The 26,130-nt window shown below is 33.0% G+C and overlaps 5 protein-coding genes across 15 annotated transcripts in view; 2 read left to right on the top strand and 3 right to left on the bottom strand.

Annotated features, from left to right (window-relative positions):
* Nucleotides 1-55: 55 nt before the first annotated feature.
* LOC107362128 (peroxisomal membrane protein PMP34) lies at nucleotides 56-2,100 on the bottom strand. The gene is made up of 5 exons (XM_015929140.3): nucleotides 2,054-2,100; nucleotides 1,769-1,997; nucleotides 1,459-1,678; nucleotides 721-1,023; nucleotides 56-624 (listed from the first exon to the last, which is right to left on the bottom strand). Exons 2-5 carry the CDS (start codon nucleotides 1,969-1,971, stop codon nucleotides 418-420), a joined length of 933 nt encoding a protein of 310 aa, XP_015784626.1. The 5' UTR covers nucleotides 1,972-1,997; nucleotides 2,054-2,100; the 3' UTR covers nucleotides 56-417.
* Nucleotides 2,101-3,030: 930 nt separating this feature from the next.
* Polr2B (RNA polymerase II subunit RpII140) lies at nucleotides 3,031-7,116 on the top strand. Its single transcript, XM_015928608.3, has 4 exons — nucleotides 3,031-3,394; nucleotides 3,501-6,145; nucleotides 6,221-6,419; nucleotides 6,507-7,116. Exons 1-4 carry the CDS (start codon nucleotides 3,191-3,193, stop codon nucleotides 6,978-6,980), a joined length of 3,522 nt encoding a protein of 1,173 aa, XP_015784094.1. The 5' UTR covers nucleotides 3,031-3,190; the 3' UTR covers nucleotides 6,981-7,116.
* Nucleotides 7,117-7,406: 290 nt separating this feature from the next.
* On the top strand, nucleotides 7,407-15,720 carry LOC107361737 (serine/threonine-protein kinase DCLK1). Of its 5 annotated transcripts, XM_015928610.3 has the most exons (4): nucleotides 7,464-7,996; nucleotides 8,306-8,419; nucleotides 9,196-12,380; nucleotides 13,762-15,720. In XM_015928610.3, exons 3-4 carry the CDS (start codon nucleotides 10,222-10,224, stop codon nucleotides 14,288-14,290), a joined length of 2,688 nt encoding a protein of 895 aa, XP_015784096.1. In that variant the 5' UTR covers nucleotides 7,464-7,996; nucleotides 8,306-8,419; nucleotides 9,196-10,221; the 3' UTR covers nucleotides 14,291-15,720. The 5 variants fall into 5 exon arrangements, with proteins under 5 accessions (XP_015784095.1, XP_015784096.1, XP_089122129.1 ...); XM_015928609.3 differs by lacking the exon at nucleotides 8,306-8,419 and having other exon boundaries at nucleotides 7,407-7,765; XM_089266003.1 differs by lacking the exon at nucleotides 8,306-8,419 and having other exon boundaries at nucleotides 7,848-7,996.
* A 780-nt stretch (nucleotides 15,721-16,500) lies between these two features.
* On the bottom strand, nucleotides 16,501-18,399 carry LOC107361582 (phospholipase A1 VesT1.02-like). Its single transcript, XM_015928417.3, has 2 exons — nucleotides 17,195-18,399; nucleotides 16,501-17,076 (listed from the first exon to the last, which is right to left on the bottom strand). Exons 1-2 carry the CDS (start codon nucleotides 17,850-17,852, stop codon nucleotides 16,574-16,576), a joined length of 1,161 nt encoding a protein of 386 aa, XP_015783903.1. The 5' UTR covers nucleotides 17,853-18,399; the 3' UTR covers nucleotides 16,501-16,573.
* Nucleotides 18,400-18,530: 131 nt separating this feature from the next.
* The window catches only part of LOC107361756 (uncharacterized), a 49,444-nt gene continuing 41,844 nt past the window's right edge, over nucleotides 18,531-26,130 (bottom strand). For all 7 annotated transcript variants that reach the window (XM_015928643.3, XM_089266369.1, XM_025160788.2 and 4 more), the window contains 2 exons: nucleotides 19,635-24,436; nucleotides 18,531-19,552 (listed from right to left, as the gene is read on the bottom strand). In XM_015928643.3, the coding sequence (XP_015784129.1) occupies nucleotides 19,095-19,552; nucleotides 19,635-24,436 (5,260 nt within the window). In that variant the 3' untranslated portion in view covers nucleotides 18,531-19,094. The remainder of the gene's footprint in view (nucleotides 19,553-19,634; nucleotides 24,437-26,130) is intronic.

Raw genomic sequence — 26,130 nt, 5'->3', positions numbered from 1 at the left:
ATTACTGGTAGTTTAGTGTACGTATGTTAGGACAAAATGAATTGAGTAAATGACATCGTTTGAATATCGCACTTTAATCCCATGAAAGTTAAGTAATTAATCACTAAAAGTGATAATATCTAAATAAATTGCGTTGATATATTAAGTGAATTACCATTTCATTTATGCAAACGATTGTGATGCATTAAAAAGGACAACAAAAAATTGTAGTGGTAAAAAATATCGTTATCATAACTGTAATATACAAAAGGAGTATCTTTGATTCTCTTTAAATCAATAAATGGTGTGTAATTTTTTTTTCAATTTGTGACTTGATTCTTGTAAATGCTATTTCATTATACGGAAAACTGGTCAACCCTGGCCTTATAAAGCATGCCAATTGATTGTTGAAAACTGTCCACAGTTAACACATGAATTTCATTTTTTCATTTTTCTTGAACCTTTCATTATGGTGAATACAAAAGCAGCAATCTTTTCATAGGTGAAAAACATCAATGCAGTTGCAAGCACTGTTTGGTACAGCTTGGCTTCCATTCCTTTGTAAAGACCTCCAGGACCATTTCGCAGTAAAATCATACGGATAACTTGCATCATATTCTTGTTCTTTACGTCTTCACTACCATACTATGAGGAAACGAGAAAGAAAAGACAAATTAGATCAAAATCAAAATATAATAGATTGTTTGATAGACAGCGAAATGCATATGCAGAGCTACATACTCTTAATTTAGATTGGACAAGTTGTAGTGGGTAGGTAAGAATAGTGCTTAAACTTTTGGATATTGCCCCAAGAAGAAGAGCGTTTGAACCTTTAATCTGCTCCTTTCCAGTCCATAATTGGGTTCGACGTTTTAAATTTTCGTAAATCATGAATTGAATTGCCGGATTTGTTACCAAAACAAGAGATGGAATTGCACCAGCCCACAAAGCCGGGACACCTTCAGTCGAAGCGATCTTGTAGATACCATGGAAAATATTCTTATACCTTGGAGTATTTCTTGTCATTTCCCCGCCATTCTTTAGCTATTAAAGGAAATAAAAGCCATTAAACATGTATTCATGATTTGGGTCACAATAAGGAAAAAACTGTGATGAAAATAAATGATGCTCATTATTTAAGAGTTCAAGTCGATAAGAATCTGAATGAAAACTGATATTAACATAGATATCTTGATGTTCTTGCTGATGCAATTAACTCTGAAAAATCCATTGTCCTTACATTCATTTGCGAAGAATTTCAAACTTTACAGTCAAATTATTTATAATTCAAGATCAATAAATTTGGACTAAACAAGGAAGTTTTCGTGCTTTAAATTGCCAAATTTTCCTGTAAATAGCAATTTTGATCGATTCTTCAGCAATTATATATTGAACTCCTAATACTAAATTACAAGAATTTGCAATTTACAAAACAGTGAAAATAATACAGAATGTATTAGAATGAAGGGATTAAGATACCTTTGCACCTTGCATCTTCATTCTCATATTGACAACCCATAACGGTGTTGTTAAGAGCACATTGAATGTCCCAGCGATTGAACCGAGGAATAAATCACGCAAAGCAGAGGGTTCACTATTTTTAAACATAGCTCGTAATCCATGGAATGAATAAAAATAAACAAAATTAGAGGCACACAAAGATATAAGCACTGGTTCCAATCCTCTGTACAATCCTTCCCTAGAAATGAACAGATGATGAGATAGACAATTTTAATATAGTAAACATTAAACATTGTTTTGCAATATCTTTAATTGCATATCAACTTACAGTCCTTCAGAGTCAAGAATTTCCTTAATCAAAGCCCAAGTATTCTTTCCTTTGGCTAAATCATCAACTTGAAGTCTAGATCTCACAATATCCAAAGGGTAAAAGGTAGTCATAGCTGTAACACCACCAGCCGATCCAGCCATAGCATGAACCAAACTGTCATAGGTAAATAAATTGTCCCAACCAATTGTTGCTTTACCCATGGTTGATTAATAATCCAAATATCTTGCTGAAAATTGAACACGATTGATAAAATATTATTGAAAAAAAACACAACAAACTTACAGTAAGCTGTAGAACAGTCAAGAGCAAGATGATGGTAACGTCAACAAGAGGCAAAGTGAATGAGAAAACTGATGCTCATTGAGTGGAAAGATTATTGGAGAAAATATTAACGATTTTTCCTACTTCTCTTTAAGTTTAGTGAATAAAATCAAACCATAAAATCAATTTTACTGTGCATTTTGAATCTTTTGGATGCATTGTACCCTGGATAGAAGTTCAGTGGAAGTGTTACAATATGACTTCTATGACAGTTTTGACTGGATTCTGGGTGACACATAGTGTGAGCCATGGTCAGAAAAAATTGAGATTCGATAAATGGATTGATGAAATCCGAAAGTGTTCATTTAATAAAGTGTTGGATGTTGTAGTTTTTCCTACTGTTCATTTATATTTTAGAGCTTTCTCTGTTTCAATGCTATTTTTATAGATTTTAGGTTCATGTTGTGGATAAAAACAAACCACAATTGTTTTTGTGCTGTGTTTGAATCAATTGTAAATCGACTGTGAATCGATCAGAAATCCGGAAAAATCGATTTGGTGCAGGAATTTTCTCATAGACAAACTTGAAAATTTTTTACAATTCATATCAAAATTTGTATAATTTGACAAATTCATCTCTGTTCTGAGTCACTCAGTATTGTCAGTATTGAATCATTTAAGGGTAAAGGGTAAGGCTGTAGAAGTAACCGTCTGCTTGCTTTCGCTTTCCTACTTTCGGCCTAAGACCAAAAAAGCATTTAAATTACGTGAGATTTACGCATAATTAGTACAGGTTTTGATTTAGAAAAGTTATTTTAAAAATCAGTAATTTGATAGTTAATGAATACAATGAAACTGCATTTATCCAAAAGATAGATTAGGTTTTGTTTGAGTTTAGCAATGTGACTACATTTTTAAAAATGGCGGCAAAATGAGCTTATTTGATGCAATGCTTTCACTTTAGAGGCTGTCTTTCAGCTTTCCGGTTCATATGTGATTTTTTAGATGATTGTTTTCATGTCATCTCTTAAATTCAGTCAATTCATTTTTATTATTAATTTTTAATTTGTTGTCATCTAAAGTTTCAGTGTTTATTCTACACAACATCCTTGGCTTCCATTAAATTGGTTAGAATTAACTGTTATAACCGGTTTCATCATGATGGACGACGAGGGTGATCTGTTTGGTGAAGAGGATAATGCCGAGATTGCACCAGATCTTTGGCAAGAAGCTTGCTGGGTCGTAATTAGTTCTTATTTTGATGAAAAAGGTTTAGTTCGACAACAATTGGACTCTTTTGATGAATTTATTGATATGTCCGTACAAAAAATTGTTGAAGACTCTGCTCTCATTGAATTACAGGTTTGCTTCTTTACTTTTCAATTAGCCGTGCATTACTGTTTTTTTACTCAATTTATGTTTTGCGTTTTATTTTAATCATTATTTTCTTTCATTTTTTTGTTTTCAGGCTGAAGCTCAGCATACTTCTGGTGAAGTCGAAAATCCACCAAGATATGTTTTAAAATTTGAACAACTCTATCTTTCCAAACCTACACATTGGGAAAAAGATGGTGCACCGGCTCCTATGTTACCCAATGAAGCTAGACTACGTAATTTAACTTATGCAGCTCCTCTTTACGTTGATGTCACTAAAACGGTAATTAAAGAAGGCCAAGAGCCAGTCGAAACTCAACATCAGAAAACTTTTATTGGTAAAATTCCAGTCATGTTAAGATCCAAAAGTTGTTACCTATATGGTTTGACTGATCGTGATTTAACTGAATTAAATGAATGCCCACTTGACCCTGGTGGATACTTCATCATCAACGGATCTGAAAAAGTATTGATTGCCCAAGAAAAGATGGCAACTAATTCTGTCTACGTTTTCAGTATGAAAGATTCTAAATACGCTTACAAAGCAGAATGTCGTTCTTGTATCGAGCATTCATCTCGTCCAACAAGTACTTTATGGGTCAATATGCTTTCAAGAGGTAGCCATGGTACTAAAAAAACTGCTATCGGACAACGTATAATAGCTATTATTCCATATATTAAACAAGAAATTCCCATCATGATTGTATTCAGAGCTTTAGGTTTTGTTGCCGATAGAGATATCTTGGAACATATTGTTTACGATTTCGAGGATCCTGAAATCATGGAAATGGTTAAACCATCCTTAGACGAAGCCTTTGTGGTCCAAGAACAAAACGTTGCTTTAAACTTTATCGGTGTTCGTGGTGCAAGACCAGGTGTTACGAAAGAAAAAAGAATAAAGTATGCCAAAGAAATTTTACAGAAAGAAATGTTACCACATGTGGGTATTAGTGATTATTGTGAGACCAAGAAAGCATATTATCTCGGATATATGGTCCATCGTCTTTTAGTCGCAGCTTTAGGTCGTCGAGAGTTGGATGACAGAGATCATTACGGCAACAAAAGACTTGATTTAGCTGGTCCTTTAATGGCCTACCTATTTCGTGGACTCTTCAGAAACTTGACGAAAGAAGTACGGATGTATGCTCAAAAATTCATTGACAGTGGAAAAGATTTCAATTTAGACCTTGCCATCAAAACTAGAATTATATCTGATGGATTACGATATTCTCTTGCTACTGGAAATTGGGGAGATCAAAAGAAAGCTCACACAGCTCGAGCTGGTGTCTCACAAGTGTTAAATAGACTCACATATGCCTCAACTTTATCTCATCTTAGACGTGTAAACTCTCCTATTGGTCGTGATGGTAAATTGGCTAAACCTCGTCAGCTTCATAATACTTTGTGGGGTATGATTTGTCCCGCCGAAACTCCTGAAGGCCATGCTGTAGGTTTGGTCAAAAATTTAGCTCTCATGGCTTACATCTCAGTTGGTTCGAATCCATCTCCTATTCTGGAGTTCTTGGAAGAATGGAGTATGGAAAACTTGGAGGAAACAGCTCCTTCAACTATTGCCGATGCAACTAAAATTTTTGTCAATGGATGTTGGGTTGGTATTCATCGAGAACCTGATTTACTCATGGCTACTTTAAGAAAACTACGTCGTCAAATGGATATCGTTGTATCTGAAGTATCAATGGTTCGTGATATTCGTGACAGAGAAATTCGAATCTTTACCGATGCAGGTCGTATTTGTCGACCACTATTGATCGTGGAAAATCAGAAACTGTTACTTAAAAAGTCACATATCGATATGTTGAAAGAAAGAGAATATAACAATTACAGTTGGGGTGATTTAGTTGGTAGCGGTGTCGTTGAATACATTGACACTTCAGAAGAAGAAACCGTCATGATTGCAATGACACCTGATGATTTGCAAGATACTGAAATGGCTTATTGTTCAACTTATACTCACTGTGAAATTCATCCGTCCATGATATTAGGTGTTTGTGCATCTATTATCCCCTTCCCTGATCACAATCAATCACCTCGTAATACCTACCAATCTGCTATGGGTAAACAAGCCATGGGTGTTTATATTACCAATTTTCATGTTCGCATGGATACTCTGGCTCACGTCCTTTATTATCCCCAAAAGCCATTGGTTACAACTCGATCTATGGAATATTTACGTTTCAGAGAATTACCAGCTGGTATCAATTCAATTGTTGCCATTATGTCTTACACGGGATACAATCAAGAAGATTCTGTCATTTTAAATTCATCTGCTATAGATCGAGGTTTCTTCAGATCTGTCTTCTATCGATCTTATAAAGATGCTGAGCTCAAAAGGATTGGAGACCAAGAAGAACAATTTGAAAGACCTAGTCGAGATACTTGTCAAAATATGCGTAATGCAATTTACGACAAACTTGAGGACGACGGTATTATTGCTCCTGGTAGTAGAGTGTCTGGTGATGATGTTATCATCGGTAAAACAGTTTTATTGCCTGAGAACGAAGATGAACTCGAAGCAACAACCAAAAAATTCGTTAAACGTGATGCTTCAACCTTCCTTAGAAACAGTGAAACTGGTATAGTTGACCAAGTAATGATCACCATCAACAATGATGGTTATAAATTTTGTAAAATAAGAGTAAGATCAGTTAGAATACCGCAAATTGGTGACAAATTTGCATCTCGTCATGGACAGAAAGGTACTTGTGGTATACCATACAGGTAAGATGTTTTTTATATTTCTTCAACAACAAAAAATCAAAACAAATTTCTCACCTTCTATTTTCTTCATTACAGACAAGAAGATATGCCATTTACAAGTGAAGGTATCACACCTGATATTATCATTAATCCACACGCCATTCCATCTCGTATGACCATTGGTCATTTAATCGAATGTCTTCAAGGAAAAGTTTCCGCAAACAAAGGAGAAATTGGTGATGCTACTCCTTTCAACGATACTGTAAACGTTCAAAAAATTTCCGAGCTTCTTGCTGTAAGTTTGAATTGCTGCTATTTTATTGCTTATATTTTCATAATTTAACTTTTGAATATTTATATTTACTTTATTGTACTTTTATAGGAATATGGTTACCACTTAAGAGGTTATGAAGTAATGTATAATGGACACACTGGACGTAAAGTAAATGCTCAAATCTTTTTAGGACCCACTTATTATCAACGTCTTAAACACATGGTAGATGACAAGATTCACTCTAGAGCCCGTGGTCCTGTGCAAATCTTGGTTAGACAACCTATGGAAGGTCGAGCTAGAGATGGAGGTTTACGTTTCGGTGAAATGGAACGTGATTGTCAAATTGCTCACGGAGCTGCTCAATTCTTGAGGGAAAGACTTTTCGAAGTTTCTGATCCTTATAGAGTTCATGTTTGTAATTTATGTGGACTTATTTGTATTGCCAATTTACGAAACAATACCTTTGAATGTAAAGGCTGTCGAAATAAGACACAGATATCACAAGTTCGTCTCCCTTATGCTTGTAAACTATTATTCCAAGAATTAATGTCCATGTCCATCGCTCCTCGTATCGTTGTTTAAAAATTTTCCATTAAAATCAATTTATTAATTTCCATCCAAAAAAAACTATCTCTTCAAATTACCTTTCATTTTGTCAAACTTGCATCATTCTGGTAATCAAAAATTGTAATTAATAAATAAATTCATTAATAATGTAGATTTTATTTGCTGATTTTATTCATTGCAACTATTTCTGATAAAACATTGCATCGCCATCTGTTGATTTCAATTCACTCAAAGGATTCTAAAATGAAAATTTGACCAGCAAAGATTTCATGACAAATGTAATTGCTGATTTGGTTTTTGCTCGAATCATTTTTCGAAACTGAATAAGCACGATTTAAGATGATTCAAATAAAATTACTGTACATGAAAAGATAATCAAAAGGGGAGATAAGAGAGCGAGAGAGAAAAGGATGGAGAGAAGAAAGAGAGGACTGAAAAAATGAGATTGCAAGAGTGAACGATATAGGAAGAGAAATTGTCATTTTTTGTAGATGTTGATGTGTTTATCTTTTGTGTGCTCAGAATTTACCTTTTATTTTATTGAATGGATCATGTTTTTTTATAATATTTCTTTTGTTTCATTAACATTCACATGTTCATCTCAATAATCTTAATCATCGAAATTATTATTAAATATAAACAGTTAAACCAATAACAACATAAACAACGTTTTATTCATAACTTCAACAACAAAATACCTAATGCTTATTTACCAACATTAATGGGTGACCTTTTTTTTCTTCTACATCACATTTCACTCTTCTTATGGTGTAACATTGTCCAATACTTTCATCTTGATGGTTAGTTAATTAACAACCTTTTCTTAATAATGATAATGGTGGTGATGATGATGATAATCTTCAAGAGTAAGACAACCTTGATTAACCTCCCGGGTTTAAAGTGAATTTATTTGCAACCAAATAAGATTGCCTCTAAATATAAATTTGTTAAAGAAGGAGATATAATACAACAAATGTAAATAACATTAACACGATTGGTGTTTACAAGCTCATTAAGTTGACATGAAACATGTAAGCATATACTTGTAAAACCAAAAAACAAGAAGACCAATCAAATAGTAAGTCTGTAATCACCTTTAATAGCTATTATTGGTTTTAAAAGCCGATAATATGTGATTATTTCATGAATCAAAAACAGAATACAGATTGAAATAACCAAATTCGCATCAATCTATCTTCATTATCATTCTGTTTAGCCTAACCTGATTATTTGTTTCCTCTTCTTGTGGATTTTAGCCAAAAGCTGATAGATCTAAGTTGAGAACTGTTGGTTTACTTTTTTCATCTAATTCAATTCTGTTTCTCTCATCTACCACTCAGTGTCTTTCAGCTCATCACATGTTTGCTAATATTTCATGCTAAATTGCTGACTACTTGATTTGTGAACAAGGTGTTAGTGATACTATAAACCAACTTACATTTATGGTAGCAATGGTATGATACCTGAATTTAAATTGGAAATCAAGCTGACGATTATTATGATGACAAGATTTAAAATTGGGCCATCAAATTGTTCAACTATTTAAGAATATCAGACCCCTTAGGTCACAACATTCACTAGTGATGATGGTTTATATACACATACATAAACATGACTCTCAATGCATTATGCTTCTTTTCCTCTTCTTCTTCTTTCTATTTCTACAGATAGTAATGTAATTAATTGTCGAGCTTATCTGAATATAGCATCATCATCTTTTTCATTTTAAATAAGGCTGAGATTTATTTGTATGTGACCATTAAAACATCATCAACTTGCCCAATAACCATGTTTCATGCTTGTATGAACCGTTGAGCATGAAGAAGAGCGCTGAGGAGAGAAGCTTGTATAGAGAGCGGTGTCCTTATCCTTACAATCTTTGTTGTTACTGTTGCTGTTGATACTTCAAAGTCACTGCTTGATTGTTTGCCTCCTATTATTTTTAGGTTTGCTAATGTAATTGTTATAAAATCAAACTTTAATTAATTATGTTAATCACCATTAGTAAGATTGGTCAATGATTAACCTTTACTCTTAACCAATTTTAATATTTCCTGGTTTTCCTCTCTTATAATTAGCAACAACATATGATTATCTTCTCAACCTTACCATCATCATAAGGTTATATAACTGATATAACTGTTTGTTATTTTTTTAATTGTTTTATCTACGCAATTGTTGTAATATAATTTTCTAACCTTACTTTTCTTTATATTTTTATCCACTTTAGGTTTACTGTAAAGCTGTTGCCGGTCATTAAGTTTTTTTTCTGGTAACCTGTTTGTTTACTCTTCATGTTTTCTTACAATTTTGCTCCGAAGCCTCATCTTTCAAGTCATTTCATTTACTAATTCAAAGTAAATTAATCAAGAATCAAAGTGAAAGTTTACATAAATTTATCCTTGATTATCAAGCAAGTCGACCAGGACTTAGGCGGTCTTTGGAAGAAAAGGAGGAGGAAGAAAGAGCAACATAAGAAAAAGAAGTCAAAATAAGGATTGTGGAGAATTGAGCAAGAAATGCTGATGAGCAACCACTAGGATGATGTCGATGAACACCATGAGCAGTGGATAGAAAGATGAAACCCTAAAGAGATTGGGGCTCTTTTGCTAATTAAATTAATGGCAAAGTACTTATATGATGTGTAGGAATGCTGTCCTTGGTAAAAACCGTACCATTGGATTGTGCGTTGATTTATTCTGTGAATATAAACAACCTGTGAAAAAGCAACCAACGACTAAATAACCATCAGATTTATTATTTTTTTCCAACTCTATTTCCATCGTCATCATCGACATTATTATCATCATCATCACCATAATCAACAATAAAAGTGTCTGTGTTGTCTATGGTTACCTTCAATTGAGTTAGTAAAGTATATCTTTATTAAATCAATTTTGGTTACATTGTTTTTGGACTTTGCTAGTTTCTTTATTGTAAATGCTGCTTCAACCCTTTTAATCAATTCTGCATTTGCCTATTTGCCTTTTTACCATTCTTTTCCTCTCTTGGATGAAGGTGAAAAAGGATTCTCGTCTGTTATCATCACCGTCATCTTAGTAACCAGTTCAGCCCATGTCTAGCTGGCTTTAATTTACACAGCTCACAACCTTGTGCTGATTACATTTCAACATCTTTGATAATTGTTTTTACAACCATTCGATACACAACTTTATACATATATAAAATATTTCTATCATCGTCTACTTTTTCTTCTTTGTTACCAGTACCTGTCTGTTCAAACTAACTGCTAATCATGAAAACTTTGATTGAAACCGACAGAGAGACAGAGGATTCTTCCTTGGAAAATTCAACAAGCTCTGGTAACCTATTGATGCCTGTTAAAAGTGAATCAGCTGTTACCAACCGGACCAAGCGGATTGAGTTGTTAAGCATTGAAAGAAAAGGCAAAAGGCTCAAATTTATGATCAATGGAAATCGTTTTTTCAGAGGAATACGTTATTGTTTGTGTACCGAAAGAATCCGATCTTTCGATGTTCTTCTAGAAGATCTTAACCGACTAATCAAAGATGTCAACTTACCAAAAGGAGTGCAGTACATTTACTCATATAGTGGTTCCAAACCTCGAGTTAAATTAGAGTCTCTTGAAGAATTCAAAGATAATCATATTTACATATGTTCCTCCCTGGATAATTATGTTGATCTTGACTATGGGTCTATTAGCCAAGGATTTGATTCACATGGTTTTAATCAACTTTCAAAGTCAACCTCATGCACAGCCGCTGATCAACGCATAAAAACAATGGCCTCTCCCTTTGCAAGCAATCAACCAGGACCGCCAACTAACGAATTCATTCGACCTAAATTGGTTAATATTATTATTAATGGTCCTAAACCTCGAGAAGTGATTAAGTTGTTGCTGAACAAACGATCAGTTCACTCCTACGATCAGCTTCTCACTGATATTCAAGCTAAAAGTAAAACCTTGTTTACCCCAATAAGACGCGTTTACCACTTAAATGGTAAAAAAGTAACCAAATTGAAAGATTTTTTCAGTGATCAAGATATATTTATTGTCTCAACTAGTGATAAACGTAACAATCAAGACTTTGAGATTCATCCGGAAGAGTGTAATAACATTCATTTTGGACGCTTTTTACTAGGTAAAGCAGCTGTCAGTTTATCATCGTCAACAACAACATCAACTCCGGGCTGTAAAAAATACGACATCAATGAGACAACAATAGCATCACCAAGATCATCAAGAACATCAAATGTAGTTCCCACATCAGTAAATTCAGTTACCTCACCATCAACTTCCATCATCAAAACTTCTGTTTCAACCTCACGGGAAATTGATTCTGATTCATCACTATCCTCAAGTTCAAGTTCATCTGTTTGGTTAGAGAATGTAAATTTGCGCGATTTAAGTTTGGAAAATGATGTTTTCACTCCTGAAGTTTATGATCCAGTCTCATCAACAGTGATTAACACTAATTACAACACTTACAAAAGCAACCCAAACCACAATCATAACAATAGTAACTCAAGTCTTTCTAATCAGCGGAAATATCTGGTCAATTCATCAATTCCAATGAGTTCGTCTCGAATTTCTCTTAACGAATACAACAACAACCGTGATTATCCAGTGAAACGTAACCTAAACCGTAATAGCATTGGTGGTATAAGCAGTAGCAGTGGAATTAATAACATTAATTGTGGTGAAAATGTGTATGGTTACAATGCACCTCGCAATACTCCATCCAAAGATAAAGCTAACCGTAAAATCCATAACAATACTTTAAGAGCTAGTGACGGTAATATTGTTTATCAAGATCCGTTGAAGTCAAGTCATAGGAAGAACAACAACAATAATAGCAACAGTTCAAATAATAGCCATAATATCAATAATATTAACAACAATAATAATATTAATAATAACAATAACAATCATCATCATCATCATCATCATGATAAAACTAACAAGAGAAAGACGTCTTCATCAGTTAAATACAGTCGAATACCGATTCTTCAAGGACTCACTCAACTTCCCAGACGAATTAATTCAACAATAAATTGTGCAAAAGCTTCAAATAATAAGATTACATCATCTTTCAACAATCAACACTCAAATTATTCGACAATGAGTTTATTGTTTCCTCGAGAAATCTGTCGTAAATACTCTGTTGGCAATATAATTGGAGATGGCAATTTCGCTGTTGTTCATGAGTGTGTCAATCGTGTTAATAATCTTAAATTCGCCATGAAAATTATCAATAAGAAAAAATGCCGTGGAAATGAAGTATCCAAGTCAGAAGTTTCAATTTTACGGAAAATTAACCATCCATTTATAATCCAGCTAATTGAAGATTATGATTTTCCTAATGAAATGTATCTAGTCATGGAATTGGTAGCCGGTGGTGATTTATTTGATGCAATAACCTCTAAAAATAGGTAAATCATGCAACCGCAAAGAACTTATTAATCCATACTCATTGGGAATATGATAAAAAAGGCTGAATCTGTTAACAATTTACTAAACAGCTTAGAAAACATGCGAATACGATTTCCTTGTTAGACAATCAAGCTTTTTGCTCCAACTATTGTTTAGATGAGTTAATGCTGAAATTGTCTTAATTTGATGAATCAAATTCATTGTTTGAGATTCATCAAACTGTCGATTTATTATATTTGATTTTTTCACTCTCTATTGTCTCTTCCAATTAGTTTGAGTCTTTTAATTACATTATCAATCAACTTGAGGACAACAACTAAAGCAAACAATAGTAATCTTGAACAGTTAGTCATTTAAAATGTAACAAAAAATGATCCAAATGTTAACTATCTGTTGATTGTTAATTTAATTTGTGAATATTTTTCTTCCAATTCTTACTGAACTTTTAGTCACCATTTCTTAATCACAACTTATTGGCATTAACCTTGACATGAAAGGTTATGCTTATACATTATGCGGATAAATGAGCTAATCAACTGATTATCCACTGAATAAATCATCATCTTTGCTGATTTGTTACCAAGCTAACTGGGTCCAGTAAATAGTCATAATCTTAATTCAATCTTGGTCTGAAGTCAACGAAAAATTTGTCTTTATTGACCCATTTTAGTGTCTGAATGTTTCTCAGTTAAATCGTTTGATGACAACCATGATGATGTCCATGAAAAAAATGTTTAAACTTGATTTGTGTTGATTATTGAATCATCAGCATCAATTTTCCCCTTTTTGTATCAGTATCTTCTCAGTATATCTGGTAACATAAGGCATAAGTTTACCTCTTGCTTAGCGTAGGAGCATTATTACCTCCTAATTTAGCTTAACCATTTTAATTAACCTCAAATAAGTTTATATTTTTCTTCTATTTAAAACTACTATTCCAATAGTAAACCAATTAAATTATACAAACAAACAGATCACTTTACAGTGTTTATGTGAGTCAGTTTATCATAATCTTCAAACCATCAAGGTTAACTATTTAATATTCACTTTAAATCCAATTCAAACTGTGAGAAATGAAAATTGATTAACTCATTGTTGATGATTGAAATTATTTCATCATTGTTAACCGCTAATAATCGTCTAATCAGCATATTCTGAATTTCATTAATTCTTGTTTGATAATAATTTAGCCTTAGAACATCAATCTTTAAATTTTTCAATGACATTAAAAAAACAAATAAACATTGTTTTCGTATTTCTTTCACCATTGAAAGTATAGTTGGAATAATTGACCTTTAACTGTCATTTCAAAACTAATGATTCCAATCATGATTGTTTATCATTTCACTAATTGTTTAATTTTTTCCATCCTTTCAATAGGTACAGTGAAAAAGAAGCCAGAGGAATGGTTACCAATCTTCTTCAAGCTCTTGCCTACCTCCATTCAATGAATATCTGTCATCGTGATATTAAGCCTGAAAATTTACTAGTTTCATCTAAAAAGGATGGTAAAATGTTTATTAAACTAGCTGATTTTGGTTTAGCAGTTAAAATACTCCCAGGACAAAAGCTATTCGAAGTTTGTGGTACTCCGATTTACGTTGCACCCGAAATCCTCGCTGAAACTGGTTACGATTTTAAGGTTGATGTCTGGGCAACTGGAGTAATTGCTTACATCTTACTTTGTGGCTATCCACCTTTTGTTAGCATGGATAACAACAATGATGAATTATTTGACCTTATCCTGAAAGGATCGTTTGAATTTCTTCATCAATACTGGTCAACTGTATCAGATGAGGCTAAAGATTTCATCTCTAAATTATTAGTTGTTAATCAAAATGATCGATTATCTTCACTGGAAGCTTTAAGAGATTCATGGATTTCAGAAGACATTAACCCACACTGGTGATGAATCAATCAAGTTACATTACTATATATATAAAAAAGGAGCCACCAGCTAACAAAAAATTTGTTTTTAAGTTGGTTAATTGTGTTTCATTTTCTTCCACTCACTCATACTTTTGGATTGCTCATTTGCATCTCATTCATCCATTATTATCACCCTAAATTGAACTTCATTCATGGAGAGCAAGTTGACTAAGCGCAAGAAAATAATAATAACATCAAAAAAAGGACGAGACTAATCATAGAAATGGTCATTGGTATGACCTTAATTTGCATCGATCCAAAGTCACATGAACAAGAGACGTCTGGAATAATTGAACAGAAATGTCTTCTGAAGCAAGGAAATGGACAAAAATTGGGTTTATTAACCTAAGATTTTTTATATAATGGAAAATGATTGGATTCATTTCTTTATATAACCAGGTGCTAAGCAAATCTCCAATTTGCAACCTAAATATCATGACTTTTCCAATCAAATTGAAAAGTCTCGCTCCTCAAGATTCACCATCAATAATATTTCTCTGTCTACTAGAGAAAGCTAGTCTCATTTCCCATTTTTCTCTCTCTTCTTTCTTTGTAATCACTTGTTTAGCTCTTTCTCATTTCCACCTTCACTCATCTATCTATACAACTCATCCGAGGCTTGCCTTGTATGGAAAGTGTAAAAGGAATGCGGAAGAAAATTCAAGGAAGGATTGAACTTCGGTGATCAAAGTGAAATCACCGTGAAGAAAAACAAGACAAAAATATTTGATTGATTTTTTATCAAAACTTGGAACCTGGATACAAAGGAAAAATTCTGAGGACAAGACCAAGAGAAATGCTCAATTTTGTCGTGATTAATATTTAATACTAACCATAACAAGACTTATAAATATCTATATATAAATATATATAAATACATAAATATATATATTTACATATGTATATATTATTTTTCAACTCTTCTATGTTAACATCTTGATTTTAATCAGGAAAACTGATGTTGATGACAACGTTTTCTGACTTCTCTGCCAAAATTGTGTTACAATTGTAAACGAGTGATGCTGACTTTCAAAATTGTTAACCTTCACCTTTAATCAAAAAATTTACCTAATTGATAAACAAAGAGGAATCTGGATCATTTTGTCAACCTTTTAGATTTGACGAAATTTTTGATCTGGACAAAACTCTGCCTTGGTAAAAAAGCTTTTATAGTTTGACATCATTTTACAATCAATTTATTAATCCACTCTACTGTCGACCTTTTCATTATTCAAAGTGAATTCTTGTTTCCCATTTGGGTAGATTTTTTAAAAAAAATAATCCATAAACTAATTAGTTTCAAGCAAACCAAAATTGTCATCATTGAAAATTGAAAACTCAACTTGTTGTTTCTCATTCACAAAACCTTCATTTATAAACACAATTAAACATAAATTTAAGCAACAACAATCTGTTTCAATAACAAAAACAATTATTTCAATGAATGTTCATTAACATATGTTTGCTATGTAATAAAACACATTTCAACTGTGATTGCGATACTGAATCAACTAAAGGTGTTTTAATCACAAGATTCTGAACAGGTGAGGCTAAAGTTCGTATTAAATAACGAAGTTATACATTTCAAGTCAGTCAGCAGTCAAGGTTAAAGCTGTTAGCTGTTAACTACAATAACTCGATCAGACTTGATTCCTATTCTTTATTGTATTTCATCAGATTTCATCAGAATCTGTAATTGATTTTTCAGTTCCTCGCCAAGTTTTGTCGAGCCAAAGATTCGCATTGAATTCCTTATTACTTGTGCATCCATAAACTCGAATAGATACTTTTGAGATCATCTTTTAGATATAATCCAACATCATTTGTTTCCTTAAATTAGAATCGGAAAGTCAAGTCTAAATATATTTATTTAAAGCAACTTTTTTTAACCGTAACCAAAGAGTCATACATTTAGTTATTATTATTAGTTATTAATACATACTCTTTGGTTAAGATAACTTTACGAGTTGCTTCTTTGTCTCTAACAAGTTGTAAGTCAGTCTCTCGATCATCCGACTAGCTTGGCTGTCTAATAATATTACCATTGACTTATGAATTAAATTTCGCGGATTTATTTAAACTTTTCTGGTTTTGACAAGTTTTTGCTGAACAAACAGCTGAGTAAAGGTTAACCCAATTTTTGGTTTTCTGGTAGCATCAATAAAAAATGCAAAAAGTTGCTAAACTTGGTCTGATTTTTGAAATCTTTTAATTTTTTCATTATGTTGATTAAATAAATGGTTGAAGAATCGTTTTAACGACTTCAACAACTGACATTCAAGTGTTTCACACTTTCCATTCTATGAGACTTTTTTACTTTACTAAATTCAACAGATTGTGTCTTCGATCCTGACTCGCATTCACATTCTGTTAATGGATATTTAGGAGCTGTTATACATAATGCACCTCGTTTGCCAAAAACTGAACTAGCAACACCAGTTCGATCATCATTGAAGTAACATGATTTATATCGACAGCCAAACAACGATCCCACATAGACATTGATCGAATAAAAGTGACTACAATATGGCAAGAGTCCACAGGGTGGTTGAAGAATCAACACTCCGTAAGGTCCATTAACATATAAATCCGTATGTGATAAGGGAAAAGGCGAGCCGACTTTTAATACGGTTGCAGCCGGAAGATGAGATATCAGGGGAATGGGAAAGTTGAACGTTGTATGAACTGCAGTTACATAAGAAGCGTCCATGCGATTGACTGGGAGTACAGTAGATGGGATATAAGGGTCAGAAACCACATCCAAACCTGGTATTTCAATAAATAAATGAATTAATTCACAAAATAATTCAAAGTTAAAACATATCAACATAGCTTCATTCACACCAGCAACTACTCTTGAAATAAGCTGAGACTCTTCGCTTACCAATTGTTTCATAGGGTTTCATGTTATATTTTTCCTGTAACCAGGTACTCGTGAAATGTGTTGCCTGTGAACCAGCACTGTGACCTACTACAACTATATCTGAAGGGCTGATGCCCAATCGTTGGACTGCATAAGCATAAACATTAGCCACTCGGCGTCCAACAACTTCACAATTGGCTGTACATAGAAATAAATTGATGATTGCAGGCATTCTACCAAAAACGTATGGATTTGCTCCTCTAACCCAATCAGACAGAACTACTTGGTAGTAATGTCGGAGTAACCCGAATCCCGGGTAAAGGGCATTTTTATCTGCATAACTTCCGAAGCATCCATGGCTGTAAAAGGCCAAACTACGTCCTGGTTTAAGAGCAGACAATGAAGTTGTGTCAATAAACATGGAGGGATCATCTCTATTGGCAATGTGAAAGGTCAGGTTAACAATCTTGGGATCTTCAGCACATATACTTATCGGTGGAAATAAAATGATTAATCCTGATATTAAAGGCCTAAAGCAACCCAAATCATCTCCGTAACATTTTACTTTGAAACACGGTATGAAGACATCAGGATTGATTGGCCTTACTTCATCCTCACTTTGTGCACTCAACAGTTCGACAAGAAAACAACTGATAATAAGATGAAAACAATAGTACATTTCAACACAATTTACAATTTAACCCTTTGTCTTTTCTAACTAACTTATCTAAATCAAACTAGATAAACAATTAGCCTCTACAAATCACCTACTTCCAAAACAAACTTAGAACTAAACTTTGAGGAAAATGATATAAGGGCAAATAATTATAATCAAAATATCAATGTCTTATTCATTACCTCCTGGAAGCTTGAACAAAAATATTGAAATCAATTAGGAAGTACGAAATTCATCAAAAATGAGAACGAATTAGATTGTTCAACAAACTGATTGAATGATGGATTAACATATCTCATTTTACCAAGTTAACAATCAGCGATTTTTACATGTTGAGTTAAACCAATGAGCTAAAAGAGATTGTCTGAAGAATTGTTGCCTCGAATACCCAAAATCACAAAATTAAGATCGAGATCGACTTTGTCATGGAAATCAATTTCGTGAATATTATTTATGATAAAAATTATAATCCCAGATATTCATGTCAGATATTATGAGAGATTTTACTGTTGAATACAGTCAGTGGGGAAAGAAAGTCCAATCCTTGATTATTCTTGATTACTTTTTGGTTAGTCTGAAAGGAAATTGAAAGATAAATTGAAGAAATTAAATTGCAACTTCTTTGTCCCATTATAGTATATGTAGATGAATCTCGATAAGTTAAATAATTAAATACTTGAATAAACAATTAAATATTTATATTTATTTCATTTCAATTTATAGATTTTGTCCAGCTTTTTATCACCATCTAGTAATAATTCATTGGATAGCTTATTAGGATGATGAGATTGAAATGAGAAGGCTATAAATGTACAATTTACTTGGGTTACTTTCATCATCAACTCCTAATAATACATCACAAATAGGAACGCACATGATAAATATGTTACCAGTTTCGATACAATTGATTTTTTTCAACCAAAAAAGTAATTTTGTTACAATTTTTTTTCGCTTTTGCCTCCAATTAATTTAAAATATGATTCATCATGATATATATCGATTGGAATAACATTAGTCTGTTATCAAATTCAGACAATGATATTTCATTCTAAGCATCTTTCTATTGGTACCAATTTCCTTTGGTGATTATCAATTCTAACTTTGCTTTGATTCTTTTACAATGAGTTTCTTCATAATAAAACTAAAAGAAACCATTTTTCAGTAAATGTTGATTATCTGTTGCGGTTAATAACAGAGAAAAAAAATAATCGTCTTCATGGCTACAATAATAATCCATTTCTGGCTTTAGACAAAACTATTTGGAGTAATTAGATCAACATAATCAGTTCCAATGGTCTTCCTGTTCAAGTCAGAATCATTGATATAATTTGTGTGTTCAGCTACAGATGGTTGATGCCGAGAAGGTGAACATTTCAATGATGATGATGAGGGTGATTGAGGCCATTTAGATGTGAATGGTGGTGAACATGATGCTGGTAGTGATGATGATTGAGATAATTGTGAAAATGAATTTAAATAACAACGAATCAATAGTTTCTGTTCTTCAGCAAATTTCTCAAAACATTCAATGACTGGTGAAGATGACGATGAAGATAAAGGCGAAATCGAGAATTCATTGAGAAAGTTGAATGATGATAAAGCTTTTTGCTCTTTTTCACCGAATCTGTGGTAAAAATCAAGCCTGTCCACGATAGATGCTCTTATCCTGGGCAAAAATCCCATACCCATATAACGACCAGATGCTTTTGAAAGAAAAAAAGATGAAAATTAAAAAATGAACTGACAATAAATTTAAATTAAATTGAAATAGTAAGAGATAATTACCTCGTTTTCGTTGTCTTCTAGACCGGTGAAGAGCTAAAAGACGCTGATGAAAAGATGATCTTCTCTTCCCATTAAAATTGAAATTAGCTTCATCCTCACTTGAGCATGAGTCTGAACTCAATTTACTAGTCGAATTTTTATTAACATTGATGACTGTTGATGATGATGACGTTGGCTTTTCCACATAATTTTCCGATTTACCAACACTGAAACCACTTACATGAACCCAGGATGTTTCATGACCTTCTTTCGAAGTCTTTGAAGGTTCTCCTTTAGGACGTCTTAAAATAGCTTTCGGATAATTTAATTTACATTGAATACTTTCCAATATTGGCTTATCACTATTATTAACCTTACTCTTATTTGATGAGCATTCAACATTAAATGATTGTCTTTCTTCAAATAGAGAATAAAATTCCTTAATCTTTTCAGCCATCTGTTTATCCTCGGAAAGTCGCCTTTCAAATTCTTCGACACTTGGAGCTGTTGGTGATTTCAATTCGTTTGCAGGAACATCGGTTGCTTTTCGTGATGCATTATAACTCTTTTCACTCCTTAGTCTTTTAGTTTCCACAGTTTTAATATATTCTTTGACTTTTTCAGACTTTTCCTCATTTTTGCTGCTATTTGCAGAAATCAGTCCAGTTGAATTTGAATCAGAATTATTTATTTTACTATTATTGATTGAGCTTTTGGTTAGCTCTTGTTTGGTTGGTTTTTTAGAGTTTGCGGAAAATTTAGCGATTAAATTTTTTGTACTCATACGTTCACCGATTTCAGTTGTGTCATGCCTTAATTTAACATCCTTAACTGTTTTAATCTGATCCAAAGAGTTACTTTGTTTAGGTAATGGAATTCGTGTTGCTGAAGATAATTTTGCGTAATTGGATGAATGAGATTTGATTAAAGATGGGATTGGTCGCGTTTGAGACGATGAAGAGAGAGAAGCATTTTCTGAACCCTTTTCTGAGCTTCGTTCAGTTCTATTGCAGTCACGAAGAGTTGATCGCTCTTTAACATTTTCTTCTTGGTTTTCCTTGTTTTTGTTAGTAACAATTATCGCTGTTGATTCTTTGACCGGCGATTTAAACGTCTTCAGAGGTTTCTTTTCCTTTAAGCCCGTACTTGGATTGATTGTAGATTTTGTTTGTCTGCATTTATCAGTAGAAGAAGATTGTCCAGAATTGCTTGATTTGAGAGAGAAATTTGATGAACAGGGAGAAAGACTTTTGGTTGGTGAGGTGATTGAAGTTGTAGTTGAAGTGCAGGATGAGCTTTTTGTCGTTGAAGGATTGATTGGAATATGATTTATGATGACAATTTTATCATCAGTTTTACTTTCTAACAATTCATTGTTAGGTTTTTCTTGTTCCTTTGATTCCGTTTTTATGGCCAATGAATGGTGTAAAGACTTGACTGGAAGCTGAGATGTTAATGATGTTGATTCTGATGAAGGTTTCATTGACTCTTTTTGTTGATCACTTGATTCAACTGAATGATCAACAACATCAGTCGTAATAACTAAAATTTCTTCATCATCTTGATTAGCATCTAGGCATTGTTTTTGAATGATTTTAATTTCATTCAAACCAATATCATCAGTACTTTCTTTAACCACAGAATAAGATGATAAATTATCATTTTCAGGGACACTCTCTTGTTCTTTAACATCTGTTAATGGGAATGATGTTGACGATAAAAGACCTGGCACTTCAGGTAAACTCGTTTTAGATCCAACAGAGCAAAGACGATAAAAATCTCCATTGAAATTAGTTTCAGGCACCAAATTATCATCTAGAACAGATGAAGCCATGTCAGATGAATTATCACCTATCTCAGCTTTTGAAGAACAGGGTAAGACACTGGTTACAATTTCAATTTTATCTGATTCATCATCCAACAGGGGAATCTCTTCAAAGTTGTCATCTTTCTTTGAAGAAATGTAATCCATAGATTCAGGCCAGTCAAGTGATTCATTTAATTTCCAAGTAACCTCTGAATCGTCCCATCGAAGTCCACCAGTTCCATTACGAAGCCATCGAGAAACAAATTTTTCATGGCTATCTTCATCATCAGCCGAATGATTTTCATCACTGGAAATATATTTAACAGGTAAATCAGTTGGTCGAGGACGACATCGCCTTCTTTCATAACAAATAGGAGCTTCTAAACCATCAGATAAAGCCGAGCTCGAAGTTGATAAAGTTGACCATCGAAGAGACTGATTACAAGCTCTTGTCTCACGTTTAACTCGTCGACGTATTAAAACAGATGGTTTACAGGTAGAAGTGGTTTCATGAGTGGCCCGTTTCTTTCCAATGGAGGCTATTTTATCTTTAGAGTCTGAATACAATTGTGAATCTGAATAAGATCGACTTAGTGAATGAGATCCAGCAGATGATGACAATGATGTTGAGCTTCCAGGTTTGTTAACATGATTACAATGAGCCACTATTATCGATTTCCTTTTGAATCCAGGTTTACCAACTTTAAAGGTTACTATTCCATTTTCATTGTAACCCTTTTCATCTGTTTCTAAATCAGATTCCTTGTCATCCGTTTTAATCATTTCACCTTTGAATGATGTTAATCTTCTACTTCGAACAGGTTCAGCCTTAATATTTGTTTGACCAATTTTATCATCAAATTTATCACCATTAGTATCAACTGCATTTAAACTTTTCTCACTATTCATCTTTACATCATCAACACCATCATTGTTTGTAACAATGCAATGGTTCAAATAGATTGATCCATCTTTATCACAAAAATCAGTAACTTTCTCAGTTGTATCAATTAACCTTGACTTTGGCCAACCATTCGAATCAATGGATTGTGTTGATTTTTTGGTTAATGAGTTACACAGAAAGCCTATGGATTTAAAATCAGCTCGCAATGAAGGTTTAAAGTCACTGACAACACAAGGTGTACATTCAATACCATCAACTGTAACGGCTTTTGATGTAGGTGGAAATGTATATCTATGAGGATGATTACTCTTTTTTGACTTACGCATAATATCCATATAAGGTTGTCTTGTTAATTGTGAACTGTTTAGGTTATGCGTCTCACAATTATCTGACCAAGATGATTTGTTACCATTTGTAGCTGTTTTTGAACAATTACTGTTCAAATTATAATCTTCGGTGGATTTATTCTTGTCTTTCTCTATACAATCCTCTTCTTCTCGTAAAACATCCATTTTAGTGTTATTATTATTACAATTATCATTGGAAGAGGTGAATGAGGTATTTTGGGTTGATATTGTTGATTTAATTAAACAATCTTCTGGAAGATCCTTGAAAGTTGTAAGTCGACAAGATCCTACGACAATCGGGTTAACAGCTGATAATTTCATTGGGATTGGCGTTGTCGATCCGTTTACTCCCATTGTTGATCTTATTTCAACCGTTTCACAGGATTGCTTTGAAACGAGAGCTGATAATGGTAAAGGTTTACTCGTGGTAAAATTTTGCTTTTCAATCAAAATAGTTTTACCAGAGTTGCTTTCAGTTGATTGTTTAGTGATTGATGGATTAACAGGGAAAATGGTGTTTGTGCTGTTGATGGTGACGTTTGCGTTATTGTTTGAAATAAACGATGACCCAGATAAGGTTGCATCACTTTGAACATCACTGGACATTGTTGAATAACCTTCATCCTTACTGCCAAGCTCTCCATTAGCATCAGATGAAATTTCACCTGATATTGGACTATCTTTATCCAGTGATGGAATTGATTTAGAATCACTTGATGAACTCGATAATGCTCGTAGTTCCAAATTGATTGGTTTATTAATCGACTTGTTATCACAGCTGCTTTTCTCTATTGAAAATGAGGACGAGGATGATGAGGCGGAAGAAAAAGATGACAACGACGATGAGATGGAGGAAGGATTAGGCTGATTGGAGGCCAAAATGAAAAGAATCCGTTTTTCTTGTTGATTTGATCTCGCATTAACTTGAAATAGACTAGAATCAAGGTTTGATGTCTCAGCATTATCGGCATTACGGTCAAACAATATTTTCTTGGGCGATGAACATGATGATGATGATGATAACGGAGATCCAGCCAAGGCTGATGAAAGTGACGATGAAGTAGAGGAATGGATTAAAGACGAAGAAGGAGGCAGAGAGGATGAGGAGGAGGAAGAGGATGAAGAGGAAGAATGGATTGATGTAAGATTATGAACCAGATTGATATTAGAAGATGACTTCTTTTGAGAAGTGTTAACAAGTGAACAAATTTGATTAGATGGTGATGACTTTAATTTGGTTAAATCAATTAAATTGGTTGAGGATAATTTTAACTTATCATCAAATAATGAAACTGAAGTTGAAGGTGATATTGTTTTTATTGCTACTGCTGTTGATGTTGATGTTTCTGTTATTGTTGTTCTTGGTTTACTTGATATCAAATCATCTCTTCTGATTTGCTCTCCACTTCGATCGATTATATTGGACTGGTAACCAAGCTTCGAGTTTATCTCGCTCATGCTCTGTATGGGCAAACAGTTTCCGGAATATTGCGAAGACCTTGTTTCTTTATAACTTTCAACATTGTGATTCCTATTATTGAATGAATAGTGAGGTCTTTTCATTGATCGACAACAATCAGACTCAAAAGACTCCCTAATTTTTCTGGATAACTTTTCAGGTTCATTCGATGTGACGGTTTCTGTTGTTGTTGTTGTTGGTGATGAAATAGATTGACCTTGACCTAATGATGATGGAAACATTGATGGTGAAGATGAAGGCAGAATGGAAGCTCCATTGGAATTAACCGATAAAGAATGAAAATCACTGAAAAAGAGAGAACAAAATGTTAGTCTTTGAAGTAAAGTGAAACTTAATTACAGGAAAATGGGTTCAGCAAATGACAGACTCTAAACAGTAGCAATTTTCATAGAACAAAAAATGAGAAAATATTTAATCAAACCATGATAATTGCTTATTATTGCCAAGTATTTAATTGCCTTTACATGGTTTTAATGTGAAGTTTAGCACAAAATTAATATTGGAAACAAAAAAATTTGTACACTTGAGCACGAAAGTTGATAAAGCTCTGAGTAACTTCAATTGGTACTACAAATAACTCCTATCATTTACGTGCAAAAAATTCCCTAATTATGAAGAAGCTCATGTTGATAAAATAACAATATAAAGGTGAGTTGAAACGGACAAGGTTTTAAATATTCATGGAAAAAACTTGAAACTAAAGCTGAAAGCATAAAACAGAATCACAGTGAAAATGTTTTATTTACATCCAATATTGATAAACAAGCTAATCAACAATCAAATCTTGCCGAGCTCAACCTAAATAAGGATCTTTTAGACAATGATGATGACTAAAAATCATGGAATCTTTTGACATCAATAGCATTGTTAATGGATATTATTAAATACAAATGAATAGTAAAGTTAAATTTATTTTAGCTTATTAAGTACACCACATTGTAATGATAATGTGCAGCAGAATTTTAGATCAAAATTTCAGGTCAAAATCATGGTCAATATTATTGTGAGAAATAGTAAAATGGACTGATAGAAGAATGACCTTTACAATGTAAGTTGCTCAAGTAACTTTAGTCGTTCATCCTTTTTTCATGTTCATCTCTCACCATAACAATAGATAACTCAGTTACCAGAAAGTTACTTTGAGGCAACAAAATTGCTCATGATTAACACAAAGCAAAGGAACCTAATCAATGGCAATAATAGTCAAGGGTAAAAAAGGTATACAAATGTGTCTAACATTAAGTCCTAACATGATTCGTAATTTTTACTGTTGTTTAATTTATAACATAATGATGATATAAATATCACTATTATCAAAGGTTGATTTAGCTTGAAATTTGTAAACTCAAGAAGCTTTTTTGGAAGGAAGAAGATGATTATGATTTCATCGTCATTATTAACTTAATCTTAACTGAACAATTTAATCATTTTTTCCTGTAAGTTGTTTATGATTGATTGATTGTTATGAATTCAATCAACAAAACAATTTCCAACAATTCAACAATCAATGTAAACCCAAATTAAGGCGCATTAGAAGTCACTTTGAAAATTATCTAAATTTCCGTTCCACATTTTTTTCTCACAATAAAAAACATGAAAATTAATAAATCTCAGAATCTACAGAATCAAAGTTACAGTTATATTGACATGTTTTTTTAACCCTAAAACCCAGGTTGTAATTGATTGTTGCTAAAATAGGGTTAGCCCATTGTGTTGATAATTAAGGTTGATTAGTGAACTGTTTTTGTATAAATAATTAAAGGTGAAAGTGTGTTAAAAAAAGCTTACGGCAATTCAGAAATGGGTAACTAATCAATTGACCATAAATTCATCAATTAACTCTAGCAAAACAATTAATATGAGAGGTAAAAAAATGTGTGAATAACTATTTACAGTAAAGGGTTAATTTACACTTAACATTTAGAAAAGCTTATGGAGGTTGGTTAGAGGTGGACTAATTTGCAACCAATTTGTAATCA

Source organism: Tetranychus urticae, chromosome 1, assembly GCF_039701765.1.
Source record: "Tetranychus urticae isolate SD_2017Ah chromosome 1, NJAU_TeUrti_SD_1.0, whole genome shotgun sequence".
Classification (NCBI taxonomy): domain Eukaryota; kingdom Metazoa; phylum Arthropoda; class Arachnida; order Trombidiformes; family Tetranychidae; genus Tetranychus; species Tetranychus urticae.
This window is presented reverse-complemented; position numbering and strand designations above follow the sequence as displayed.

Bases quoted from the DNA above. Each gene is read 5' to 3' on its own strand.
- LOC107361582 (XM_015928417.3), bottom strand. From the start codon at position 17,852: ATGTACTATTGTTTTCATCTTATTATCAGTTGTTTTCTTGTCGAACTG. The intron at 17,077-17,194 runs GTAAGCGAAGAG...TTGAAATACCAG, and splicing joins GAAACCCTATGAAACAATTG to GTTTGGATGTGGTTTCTGAC.
- LOC107361737 (XM_015928609.3), top strand. From the start codon at position 10,222: ATGAAAACTTTGATTGAAACCGACAGAGAGACAGAGGATTCTTCCTTG. The intron at 12,381-13,761 runs GTAAATCATGCA...TCCTTTCAATAG, and splicing joins GCAATAACCTCTAAAAATAG to GTACAGTGAAAAAGAAGCCA.
- LOC107362128 (XM_015929140.3), bottom strand. From the start codon at position 1,971: ATGGGTAAAGCAACAATTGGTTGGGACAATTTATTTACCTATGACAGT. The intron at 1,679-1,768 runs GTAAGTTGATAT...GTTCATTTCTAG, and splicing joins ATTCTTGACTCTGAAGGACT to GGAAGGATTGTACAGAGGAT. The intron at 625-720 runs GTATGTAGCTCT...GTTTCCTCATAG, and splicing joins TTGTCCAATCTAAATTAAGA to TATGGTAGTGAAGACGTAAA.
- Polr2B (XM_015928608.3), top strand. From the start codon at position 3,191: ATGATGGACGACGAGGGTGATCTGTTTGGTGAAGAGGATAATGCCGAG. The intron at 3,395-3,500 runs GTTTGCTTCTTT...TTTTGTTTTCAG, and splicing joins CTGCTCTCATTGAATTACAG to GCTGAAGCTCAGCATACTTC. The intron at 6,420-6,506 runs GTAAGTTTGAAT...GTACTTTTATAG, and splicing joins AAATTTCCGAGCTTCTTGCT to GAATATGGTTACCACTTAAG.